The sequence below is a fragment of the Pundamilia nyererei genome, unplaced genomic scaffold (genome assembly GCF_000239375.1).
Source record: "Pundamilia nyererei isolate P.nyererei 1_Seehausen unplaced genomic scaffold, PunNye1.0 scaffold00089, whole genome shotgun sequence".
Taxonomy (NCBI): Eukaryota; Metazoa; Chordata; class Actinopteri; order Cichliformes; family Cichlidae; genus Pundamilia; species Pundamilia nyererei.
Genome location: NW_005187490.1, coordinates 371327 through 383849, shown reverse-complemented (window position 1 = coordinate 383849; position 12523 = coordinate 371327). Strand labels below are relative to the sequence as shown.

The following is a 12523-nucleotide window of genomic DNA, read 5'->3' as shown; positions in this document are numbered from 1 at the left end:
ACTAGGATGATGTCGGCGTAAATGTGCAGTCATATTCGTTGTGTTCCCACTAGTGCTGTCAGCGTTAATCTCGTTGAAATGATGTTAACGCCACAACACGGCAAATCTCCGTTAACGAGCTACCCCTGCGTGGGGCTAGACGGCCAACACGTTGACGAGCTAACTGCGCTAACACACTAGTTCAACATACTGTTTTACTTTAGTCCATGACGTGCTTACCTTCAGGGTCATACGTCACATGAAAACCAAAATAATTCCAAACCCCAGATCTGAATGAGGGTGCCATGTTGCAAGGAGAGCTTAACTTCTGTCTCGCTAGCTTGCCCTGCTCTTCTTTCTGATGATCCTGTCTGTGTTGAACGCTCAGTGGATCTGCGCTCGACAGTGCAGCCTAGGCGGAGTAGTCGAACGCAGATTCACTGAGCGCTCCACACAGACAACATCGTCAGAAGGAAAGTTGATAAAATAAATGACAAATTTTTTATTGTTCGATACATATGCGTACCGAACCGAAAGCACTGTATCGAACGGTTCAATATCGATACGAGCATCGTTGCACCCCTAATTGTGGGATAATGTGAAAGCAAAATACTACATGAATATAACTAAGCCTGGAATGTCAAATCATTTTACTCCAATTTTGGACTCGAGTTTCCATCACTGTAAAGAAGTTAAACTACACATTCAGTCTCTGAGACACAGAAACACAATTTTGACATTATGTCTCAGTTTTTCTACGTCATAAAGAAACAGTGCAGTAGTAAATGAAAGAAATCTGTCAGCATGACTCTGGGCCTAATTTGTAAGAAGAAAATGTGTAAGATTACACAAATCTATAGTTTAATTACTCTGGTGTATTGTGAATGGCCATGACGAGATCGTTATCAATAGGAAACGCTGTTAAACTTGTAAAATTGTTATGAAAATACAGTTAAAAGTCCTAACTCATATTTTTCAAAGCCACCCTTCGGGCTGGATTGGAGTCTTTGATTCAGGAGCCTCATGTTTGACACCCCTCGTCTAAACAATAGATCCTGCATTAATAAATCTTTGCATTATATTTTGAAATGGAACTGATATAACTCTTGTTGTATCAGTTGTGTTCATGTCTTAAAAAAAGTTTTGGGTAACACCTGATAATAATCACTAATAAAAGCTTGACTCACTGAAGCTTATTTTACAGTATATACCAAGGAGGATAATAACCTTCACAGTTATCAAGAAACGCCAGCAAAACGGGTTTGTTTGAGATGATCTGCACGTTTCCTGAAAACTGCGCCTGTGTGCACAGAAAATAAAAAAGTACTAGAGATGTTTTTTGTTTGTTTTTTTTACATTTGCAAATATGAAAGCAATTTAAATGGCAAATGCCGAATCAGAAATGGTATTTAGCAACAGCAACTTTTTAAAACTGCTTTACCTTCAGTACCCATAAAATATCACTAGAGGGCGCTCTGTACCCACACATTTGCACAGCCGCCTCAGTCAGGCGGTCTGAACCAAGACTTGTGTCTAGAAAAAAAAGTTTGATTCGCTGATCATGTGAATCCTTTTCATGCTTCCTGTTGAGGATGATGGTTGATGATGGGTTAACTAAAAATATTTTAGGTACTCTCAATACTCAGCATGTGAAAATATATATATAAAACACAAAGCAGCACAAAGAGAAGCATGAAAACCAAAAGATGCATCTCAAATGCTTAACATTTTAAAGTCAAAAGCTATCACTGCAGGTTTTCACTGCAGGTTACTCATCACCCTCTTTTAATATCAAATCAGTTAAATATTGTGAAATGAATCTAAAAATAATCTTTGGGGGAAACAGGGAGGCTATGAGGCCATAACAGTGGTGTGCTGTTGCATCATGTGATGTTTATCTCTGCCCAGCGCCTGTTGTGTTTACAAGCACCCAGACAGCCTGGTAAAAGAGAAAGCCCTGAACCCCGTCTAATTATCTTAATGTAATTAATGGATTTGTGATTGAAAGACAAATAGCTATGACCTTTTTTTTGGTAAAATATACACCCGCCCCTCATTTTGTTAGGTCAGCTGCACATCAACACAAATATCTAATCAGCCAATCACTAAATGCATTTAGGCATATAGACGTGATCAAGACGACCTGCTGAAGCACAAACTGAGCATCAGAATGGGGAAGAGAGGTGATTCAAGTGAGTCTGAATGTGGCGCAGCTGGTGATTCCAGACTGGCTGGTCTGAGTATTTCACAAACTGCTGACCTACTGGGATTTTCTGACATAATCATCTGTAGGGTTTACACAGGATAGTCTGAAAAATACAGAAAGAAAGTAAAAATCCAGCGAGTGGGAGTTCTCTCAGCTAAAATGATGTATTGATGATAGCTCAAATAACCACTTGTTACAACCAAGGCATGCAGAAGAGCACTTCTGAACACAAACTTTGAAGCTGATGGGCTGCAGCAGCAGAAGACCACCTGGTACCTCTCCTGTACCTAACTAAGAAAAGGAAACTGAGGCTATAATTAACACAAGCTCACCAAATCTAGACAATACAAGATTGTAATAAAAGAAAAACTTTCACTGGTCTGATGAGTATCGATTTCTGCTGCAACGTTTGGCTGTTTGCATCAGAATTTGGCATAAAAATGTGGAAACATTGATCCACCTGCAAACTGTATCAACAGTTCACGTTGGTGGTGGTGTAATAGTGCGAGGGACCCTTGGTACCAACTGAGTGTCGTTCAAACTCCACAGCCTACCCGAGCATTGCTGCTGACCGTGTCCATCCCTTTATGACCAAAGTGTGACCATCTTCTGATGAGGACGTCCAACAATAACATGTCAGAAGTTTAAATGAGCTCAAACTGGTTTCTTGAACATGACAAATCAAACTGGCCTCAACAGCCGCCAGATCTCCATCCAATAGTAGTCGGGCTTCAGTCCTGACATCATTAAATAAACAACATGCTTTGAGAAGTGATGATAAACCACAGAAAATATAAATTTCATAAAATTTTAGAGGCTAAAACCTGAAAATGTGACTGATCATTTTTTACTTCTTGCTTCATGTGCATCGTTGAAAACCGTCAAACATTCAAACACACCTGCCACCTACATTCATCCTGAGTCATTTCATTTAATCAAAGTCTTTGAAACGGGGTGGAGCTTCTACTTTCTCAGAACTGGCAAGATGAGGTTCAGTTGGGAAAAAGCAACAGCAAAGCAACACCATGGTCTCACAGGTACTGGGTGTGGTTGGCGGTTAACCCGGCAGACATGCAAAGACAACTAACAGGTTTAGACAGAGAGCTGATGAAAAACAGAACAGATCAGAAAAAAATTACAAAATGTTTTCAATTAAAATAAAAGGTCATAACAGATCTGAATCCCAATTCAAAGGATTTAAAAAAAACACTGAGAAGCGAGACAGTGAGAGAGGTGAAGGTGGAACCACACACACAAACACATGCGCACACACACACACACACACACACACACACACACACACACACACACACACACACACACACAGGTGGAACTACCTGTTTCTCAGGTGCTGTTGTCATGAGGGGCAGCATGCCAAGGGACTCTGTCTCTCTGCAGTGCACAGTAGAGTCATTAAACATGGAAAGCTCGACTAAATGACTAGCATATACTGTATGTGATGAATGCATGTGTCTCTTCTCAGAGGACGCATTACATCAAGACTCGTGGATTTGATTCTGAAAACTGATATGTTGCACCCACATACTAGTACTAATGCCAAAGGTCTAATGCTCTTTAACAGCAGCTCACAGGAAACCCTCAGAGCTCTACAGGGTATGAACTCAGTCAGAAACTGAAAGCCATTTCTGTATCATTTTTGGAACAGCTTGCACTCAGATATTTAGTTTTTACAGAGTATTTCTCGGAAAATATCATGACAAAAACAAAGGAGGGAATTCATGAAACAATATCATCTGTTACAAAGCTTTAAAAAATAGTTCAGTTATCTCGGCCCTACAAGAAGACTGTTTGAAAAAAGTAATACTGTGTTTGACAAATTCATGAAACAGATAACATATAAAGCTGAACAGTCTTTTGGGAATGTGTTCATCAGCCTGCTTTAAACAAACTGTTGTTTCTCACATTGTAAGCGGTGACGCCAGTGTTAAATGTCTTACTGCCATTCTAAATGCCAATGACACAGCTTTGCTGGGCCCATAACACCACCGGTGGATAAGCTCAACACTTGGAGTTGGCAAATACCATTCATTCATTCACTCATTCATTCACTCATTCCACTCCTGACCAGCGAGCAGCTCCACTGCAGCAGCTCAATATTTAATGCCTTGCTCAGGAACTCCTGAGCAGCACGGACAGACCGGCCACTGTCACTGTTCCTTATTTCTTAATTAACAAAGAAAAAACACATTAAAGACAAAAAAAAGAGCAAAGCACCAACCAAAAGTTGTCAAAACATCTGGCAGATCCTCAACATCTGTCCTCTTTTGGTTCTGAAGGTCTGCAGAAAAATGCAACAAGATTTGTATCATACTTTCATGGGTAATTATTACCTTTATAGGTTTTACTTTTTTACTTTATGTCCTGAGTCTGATGACTCGGTGTTTTGTGTTTGTTTATATTAACTTTTGTTCTCGTTTATTCTGGTTATGTCGTTTGTTAAGATTTGCTGTTTGGTAGGTTTCAGTTCTGTACTCCCTCTGTTCGTGTTCTGAGTCTGTCTCTGCATATGTGTTGAGTTTCCTGTTTTACTTTGAAGGTCTGTGTTCCTCCTTCTCGTCTGTGTAATCAGTGTCAGGCCTGTCTCCCAGCTGTTTCCTCTCAGTCCTGTTCACTTCTTGTATTTAGTGTCTGCGTCTCTCCCTGCTCGTTGTCGCGTCATTCCCCACTGTGCGTTTTGTCTGCCCGCCTGTTTGCTTGTTTAGTTTAGTTACTTTGCCAGTTTTCTGTTTTGCCTGCTGTCGAGCAATAAAGCTGAGTAGTTTTAAGTTCGTTTTTGCCTCCACAAGTTTGCTCTTGGGTCCACAATTCCTGCCTTCACACAGTCATGAAACGTCATTCCAGTTACATTTGGAACACCATAGTTAGAAAATAATGTCTCCAATTTGTAATTTTGATATTTGTATTTGGGGACATGGCTGTACTCTTGGCCTGAGACGTCAGAGAGCAGGGCAACAGGACTCGAGCACCGAACAGACGAGAAATATAACAACTGATAAAGTTTCATGTGTAATGAAAGGGTGGGAGATGGCACTGAGCTCATCAGCTGACCTGCCAGACTTGGATTTAATGAAAGGTAATTTTTAAGTGCAGCCATCATCAACTCAAGTGTGCAGGCATAAAAGAATATAAGGGAACGTGTGATATATATTGTTTTAAAAGTAAAGGTTTGTTTATTCTTGTTGGCCAGCATTTTTCAGAGGCTCATACTCACTAGGATATGGTAGATGAAGATAATTACACAACATTTAAAGTATTAAATTAAACAAAGCTCCACAAATTTTGTAAAGACAACAGATTATTGGGCTGGCTTACAATCATTGGTATTACTATTTACTAATAGACTCATATTACTGAATGAAGGAAAAAATCATATTCACAGACAATAACTGTAACATGTTAGTCTGCACATGTAAGTGGAGTGGCCTCCAGTGGGACAGAGTTCATAACATCTTTTACTTTTACAGGGAAATAAGATGGGGCACTGAAATGGTCTGCGGGCCGGCTACATTTAACCCATCACTAATCCACTAAACCCATATCGCTAGACCTTTGGTATGTTAGTAGTTACTCAGTGGTGGGAAACACATGTGCAGTGGGGTACCTGTAATGCTGATGAATGTCAGTGTAGCCCTGAAACCCCTATGAGTGATGCTGCTGTCCGACGTAAACCGAAGCACCATGGTGCTGTGGTAGGAAAGGACAGGAGGAGGGATAGTGCCGCCACACAGCAAGGCTAAACAAAGGAATGCAACAAGATACTGAGTGATACAGGTATAAAAAGATGAATTCGGATTTGATGTATCCATCCTACCAATCTCCTCTGTTCCTTCAACATCTCCCAGGACAGTGAGGGAATCATACAAGCATCTCTCTGACTCCTCCAGGTCAAAATCAGTAAACTCCAGCTGAAAATATAGAAATCAACCAGCTTCTAATCACACATGTCCTAATAATACCTTAAGAAGAATACCAGGTAGGTAAGTTGTGCAGCTCACCTTAACCACATGACCCAGAGGAGCATGGATTACCCAGTGGAGGACACAGTCATTACTGTAGGCTTGTGGGTGATTTGGACTGTGTATAGAAGCCTTATCGTCAACCAGAACAAGTGTTCCACATCCTGAGTGCGCGCGCGCACACACACACACACACACACACACACACACACACTAGACAGTTCAGTTTAAAACATTTAAAAACACTCATCTGCACACAAATGCACATCATTAGCTGCTGTTTTTAAACCTAGAGCTTGTGTGTATTTTTTAGAGTCCTCACTTAGCCTGTTGGTGTCTCAAGCAGCATCCACCTGCATAATTTGCTGTTTGTTACAAAAACCACAACCCACAGACACAGCAGAAGCTAAAATTGTGTATGAGCTGAGTACGCAGTGCGTGCATCACTCTGCCAGCTGTATAGTGTATAATCTGGATTGCATAAGGCGCTCGTGTATGTTTGCAGTGTATGTTGTATTTCCCACCAGGATGAGAGTGTCCTTTGACTGCATGGTGCCTAATTACAAAGCCACTTCCTGCTCTGCTAACATCAGAGGAAAAGAGAAGTGTGGCATTGTGGGAATTATTTAGAAGAACTGGGCCGGGCAGCACACTTCCACAGAATATCCCTGAAACACAGAGGCACATGAAGACGTTTAGATATTTACACACACTTTTCTTTTTTTACTTGCAAATGTGTAAACCTGAGAGTCTCATGTTTGTGCTTTTAGAAATAAAAAAAAGGGGTTTTAAATCAGTGATATGTATTCCATGAACAAGATTCTCTCGTTGTCAGTGTGTGCAGTCGGGGTGTCATTCAGTGTTTTGCAAAGACTAAACCTGTGCTTACCAGCAACATTTGGCTGCATGGTCATCAAAAAAAATCCTATAGAAAATCCTAATCCTACATTCATCAATTCATGTGAAAGAAAGAATTAGATACACCGTCAAAGCTGTGGGAAGCTTCATGTTTTCAGCCAAGCTGTTTACGATAAGATATATTATGTAGGCCAACCACATCCTGACCCCGGCACAGTTTTAACTCACAGCCAAGACACAGAAAAACTGCTACCTCTTACAGCCATTTGTAAATTATTTGAACTGGCAATAGGAACATACCCTGTATATAAAAGATGGGCATAGCCTCCACAATACCACTCACTGGGTTGTGGGCTCTGTTTGAAGCCTCATAGTGGTTTAGCAACCATATTCACTTCTTTTTAAGCCACAAGTGACCACATTTGAAGCGGAGAGGGTGGAGTGCTGAGTTATCAGCTCCTACTGGCAACGGGTGCAACATCCACATCTGCTACTTAGTATTTGTAACAGGCTAACTTACCAGAACAGACGCACAATGTTCTTAGGTCTGTGCTAAATAGCAGGTCATGTTATTTGGAAGATAATTTTTTTTTAAAAATCCAATAAGTGACTTAGTGAAACTGAGGCCCAGCAGAGAGCCATGAGCTACAGCTGCATGTGTCATCACATGTCACTCAGTGTGGCTGCGCTTCTAATTTTAAGCCTCACCTGCATCCAAATGGACGAGGTGTAAAAACAGAGTTGTTACAAAAGGGGAGACCACATCATTTTGTTCACCAACATGTTTTCTAAAGGTATTTTAACATCGCGGTTTGAGGTTGCCATTGTGGGCACTTCTGCATGAAGCCCAGACATATCAGAAATATTACTTCTCATTTCAAAGACGTGATATATAAGATTGTATTTTTAGAAATGTTTCACACGTCCTTTAACACAGCCATCCCCAGAGGTCCAGGCTGGCTCTGATGCATCTTTAGTACAGTATAAGCTGGTGTATTGGATTCCTTTCCCTTACAGTATCTGAATTCTTTCACCCATAAAGATGACATTTCACAACTCCTCCAATCGGGCTCCAAGTGGGAAAGAGTTAGGAGAGTCATTACTTCATGACCCCCATGGTTGCTCGTATTAAATGAATGAAGGTGAACTGAACAGAAGCTCAATAACTGGCTTTTTCTTTTTCAGTTGCACATATATTGATATTTTTCATTACATTACTACAATAGACTACATATAATGATAGTATTGTGAGACTCTGTGATTCCCACAACATACAAACTAGTTGTTATTGTTGAGGTTAGCCAGGAAATGATTGTGAGTCAGTGCACTGTAAGCTGAAATGAAGGTGTTTGAAACTCACCAACAGGCCGATGGCTTCCTACTGAAACAGTGAGTCGATCATACCGACAGTACGAGTCGTTCTCCAAGTCAAAAAGATCGAACTCCAGCAGAATACTATAACCTGGAGGAACGCTGATGCTCCACAAACACAACCTGTGGGAAGGCATGAACAGTTTAACCAGGGCACTGTATTTTCCTTCTTTACATCCATATAATCCTGAGCTAAAAGTCAAATGTTAGTTTTTTAGAGTTTCTCATCCTCACAGAATTATAGGAAATATTGATTGCCAGTTATCTTATTAAGCATGGCGTTAGCTCAGGCAGCTTCTGGCACATCGGCTGATCTCAGTGACTGCTCATATCAGCACATCTGATTCATTTGCTTTAGGCTGCACATCTGCAAGCCACCTCATAACCCACCTCCACCCCAGCTTGTCCATTCAGTCTGCATCGAAATCAATTGATATCGCATTTGTTGCATGGACTGGTTGTTGCTCTCTCTGCCATCTTTTACATTTATGCACGTAAATGGCCTCAAATATAAATCACTACAGATGGAAATACAGTGTTCTCTTGACTACACTGATTCTGACTGAGCAGGCAGTTAGCACCGCCGCTTAGTTCTTCTCTGAAGTGTCACTCACTGGTTGTTGTCATAGCGATCGCCATGGAGCCTGGGATTTTTGATTACCCCGTTAATGTCAGACACAGGCCCATCTCTCACACTGCAGAGTCCTGAGACACACGCAAACATCAAAGAAGCATGAGCACATTATGAAATATAGATGAACAAGAGTTGGTGTAATGAGTGGAAAGACAACTCACTTGATGAAACCGTTGTCTGCTGCTGGTGCTCAGCTGAAAGAAGTAGAAAGATGAAAGAGAGAACATAAATATAGATGGAAGAACTTCCTCTGTCATCAGAATATTTGTTTCTGGAGGAACTGTGGACAAAACCCCACAGAGTTAAACCGCAGATTAACGTAATCTAAAATGTTCTAATTAGTTCATTTATTTATTCAATACAAAATGTTTTTTCTCCTAATTTTCAGAATGACACTGCTGAGTTTAAACAATTCAAAAATGCCTACAGACTTGGTTTTTGTAACCTTTTCTTCTCATAAAAATAATAATAAAAATCTGTTCTAACCATGATGACAGCATCAGATTGAGTCCAGCATGCTTTGATAAAGCTCAGCCTCAAAAGTTGTCTTTGTTGGGATCCACAAAGTGGCCCCATATGGAGAAGCAACAGCTTTAAATTGTATCACGTTAAATATTAATAACAGCAGCAGCTGCTAAATGAACTGCAGACAACAATCTGCTGCTCATGTTTGTGCGTCACACACTGTGTGAAAGCTAACGTCATCATACTGGGATGACACATACAAGATGCTATGCGTCTACTGTACAAAAGTCCTGAGGAAACCCTCATTTCTTCATATTCTGCTTGGAAAATAGGAATAATATGTTATTGTTTTCATAGATCCAACTACAGAAAGGCAAGAAATGAGACATTTTTGTGACAAACAGTAGTAACAAAGTATCAGATACATCTTAACTTTTGTTTATTGTTTATTTGAGTTATCTGTTGTGTTTAGACAGTGTTAAGTGGTTTTCTTCAGAGGAAAGAAGCACTGCTCTGATAAGGGTCCGATACGAGGGCCGGAATGAAAATGAGTGACAAAGAAGTCACTGTATAAAAGGAAGACTTGGAAAGGCCTTCAGAGAGCCGGGACAGCTATTAAGACTGCTCTTTAAAAACAGTTACAAGTAAGTCTGGCTCCTTGGAAGCAAAGTATAAAGAAAGGAAAGGTGACTCAATGCTTTTTCACAGTACTGTACTCACAACACTTAGAAAGGCAAGTGTGTTTGTATATCACGTCATGAAGGTCTGTTTTTTAAGAACATATTTGAATCGATTGCTGATGAGGAAACAAAGAATCTTTACCTTCATCTCCTGATGTTTCAACAAACAGACATTGTAACAGACATTCCTGTCTGTTACATCACATTTTGATGGTCAAGCAGCACTTTAAAGGTTAGGAAAACAGGTTTCTCACCACCTTGATATGTGGGTGGAGGCATATTTACTGCAATATGTTTCTACAAGCTTTAGCTACTTTTTAAGTTTGTCCCTGACTAAACTACAAAGTGACATTCAGATGTTATCAGATGGATCTCTGGGTGTAATAGCCACTTTGTAGCAGCACTGTACTACCTCCATATATGGTTATCATGTGACACACCATGCGTATCACACTCTTTAGAAGCAAATATGCTGTATATGCTGTATCAAAACCTACCCTCTCTCAATTTACGCTTGATCCAAGGCAGCAGCAGCCTGACGTCAGTGAAAATCCCCGGAGAACCTCGTTTGGAAGGGGGCCGGCTGCTGTTGTTTCCCCAGCTCCTACCACATCCTTTACCCCAGGAAGTCACGCCCAGCGCCACCCAGCGATGACCTTCTGACCCTGCTGGACACACCAAAGGACCTCCTGAGTCTCCCTGGACAGAGGATGAAGTCGTGGGTCAAGGGATGAGTCAATTATTTAAAGCTCAGTGGGATAGAATGACTGATTTACGGCACTGAATTGTGCTGTAAATAGAGCATCTGTGAGGATGGAGAAAAAATCTGAAGTTATAAATAATGAAACGATTTTTAATACCTGACAGGCATCGCTCCCTCCTGTCTCTGGGCCGGCACACAGAACTGTCATGCTCGGCTGAGGCCGGACGAGTCTCTGGTTCATCATAGAACCTTTAAGAGTTTGGAGGACATATTTACATTTGGCTCGGTCAACCAAATCCAAATGCACCTCTCTCAGAACCATAGGAAGACGACCCCCTAAGAAACAGTTACATAGATTGGAATAGATTAAAAAGCTCCAGTCTAATTTAACAATATTTAAAAGTCAGAAAAACGACATACGTTCCTTTATCCTCCCCCATCCAGCCGTCATGCAAGCGGTCTGAGGAAGGATATTGTCATTAGGTAAAGGCAGACATATCGGCTGGACACGAGCTCCTGTTGAAAAAGTCACATCAGGTCAAATTAAAAACCATGGTGGCCCGAAAGTACAAAACACAACAGAAGCACAACATTCCTTGTTTCTGTTTTCACATCATTGCATCATGCTTGAATGTTATTCTCAGCAGTGTCCTTGTGTGACTTTTGTCATTGTTGAACCTGACAAAGAATCTGTAAGTTGTACTTGCTTGCATGTGAGCTATGTGTGTCCTGTGACGAGCTATGATGCTTCAAGCAAGCATGCAGACTGCATACACATCACTGTGCTCTGAGGATCTGAAGGAACATCTTAGAGCCATTACATGTTAAAACTGCACTGACCTTCAGTCTGCTGCTCCCTTCTTTGCAAAGGGTCACCGCAGCAAATCTGCATATCTGATTGGTCGGACGATCTTCCTCACAACTCTTGAGGAATTTGTCTCAAACAACGAGTGGTCACATGTTAAGTGAATGTGTTAACCATGCACCATGTAGCCACACCATCCCAGCATTTCAAGCTTAAAAATTCAGTGCTGTCAGAAAACTTCTAATGTAACAGAGACCTCCCACCTAGATTCAGATACCCGGTTGTTGTTTTGTTTTTTAAAATTTGATAGAAAGGGTTGATACAAAAGATATAATTCTATTTTTATAGTTGATTTGCTCCATTTGTAGCCACATAGCTTTCTGTAATAACATTTTCTCCTTTACCATATTGATGTCTTGAAACCAGATGTGACAGATGAGGTGTGGATCTGAGAAAACATGCTGATCGACTCAATTGCAAATCATCGGCAAATGAGCGGAACTGGACTGAAATTCACACAGTAGACTTGATTTTTTACTCAATATGACCCAAAATGCAGGTTTAAGGCACTTGTTTGAGTCTCTGAGTCGAACACAGTGATCAGTATGACACGTTATTTGATTTTGAACCAATGCGAACAGAAAACTTGCCCATCTGGATGCGTTGGTTCAGCTCTATGAGAGCTATGTCATAGTTCATCGGCAGAGCAGGGTTGTACTTTTCATGGACTGAGACAGACTTGACCAGAAAGACTTGCTCCTCCTCATCGTGTACTCTCTGGTCAAACTCTCCAACAAGGACTCTCACACCACTGAGAAACTCTCTAGAGAGAACATTCAAAGCTT

The 12523-nt window shown here is 40.8% G+C and overlaps 1 protein-coding gene across 1 annotated transcript in view; it reads right to left on the bottom strand.

Moving 5' to 3' along the window:
• Positions 1–12523, bottom strand: part of LOC102211320 (ovochymase-2) — a 25308-nt gene that overhangs the window by 8316 nt on the left and 4469 nt on the right. The window contains exons 9-16 of the mRNA XM_013912399.1: positions 9187–9219; positions 9006–9096; positions 8381–8514; positions 6687–6830; positions 6202–6326; positions 6018–6111; positions 5808–5939; positions 4425–4484 (exon numbers count right to left, since the gene is read on the bottom strand). Of these exons, the coding sequence (XP_013767853.1) occupies positions 4425–4484; positions 5808–5939; positions 6018–6111; positions 6202–6326; positions 6687–6830; positions 8381–8514; positions 9006–9096; positions 9187–9219 (813 nt within the window). The remainder of the gene's footprint in view (positions 1–4424; positions 4485–5807; positions 5940–6017; positions 6112–6201; positions 6327–6686; positions 6831–8380; positions 8515–9005; positions 9097–9186; positions 9220–12523) is intronic.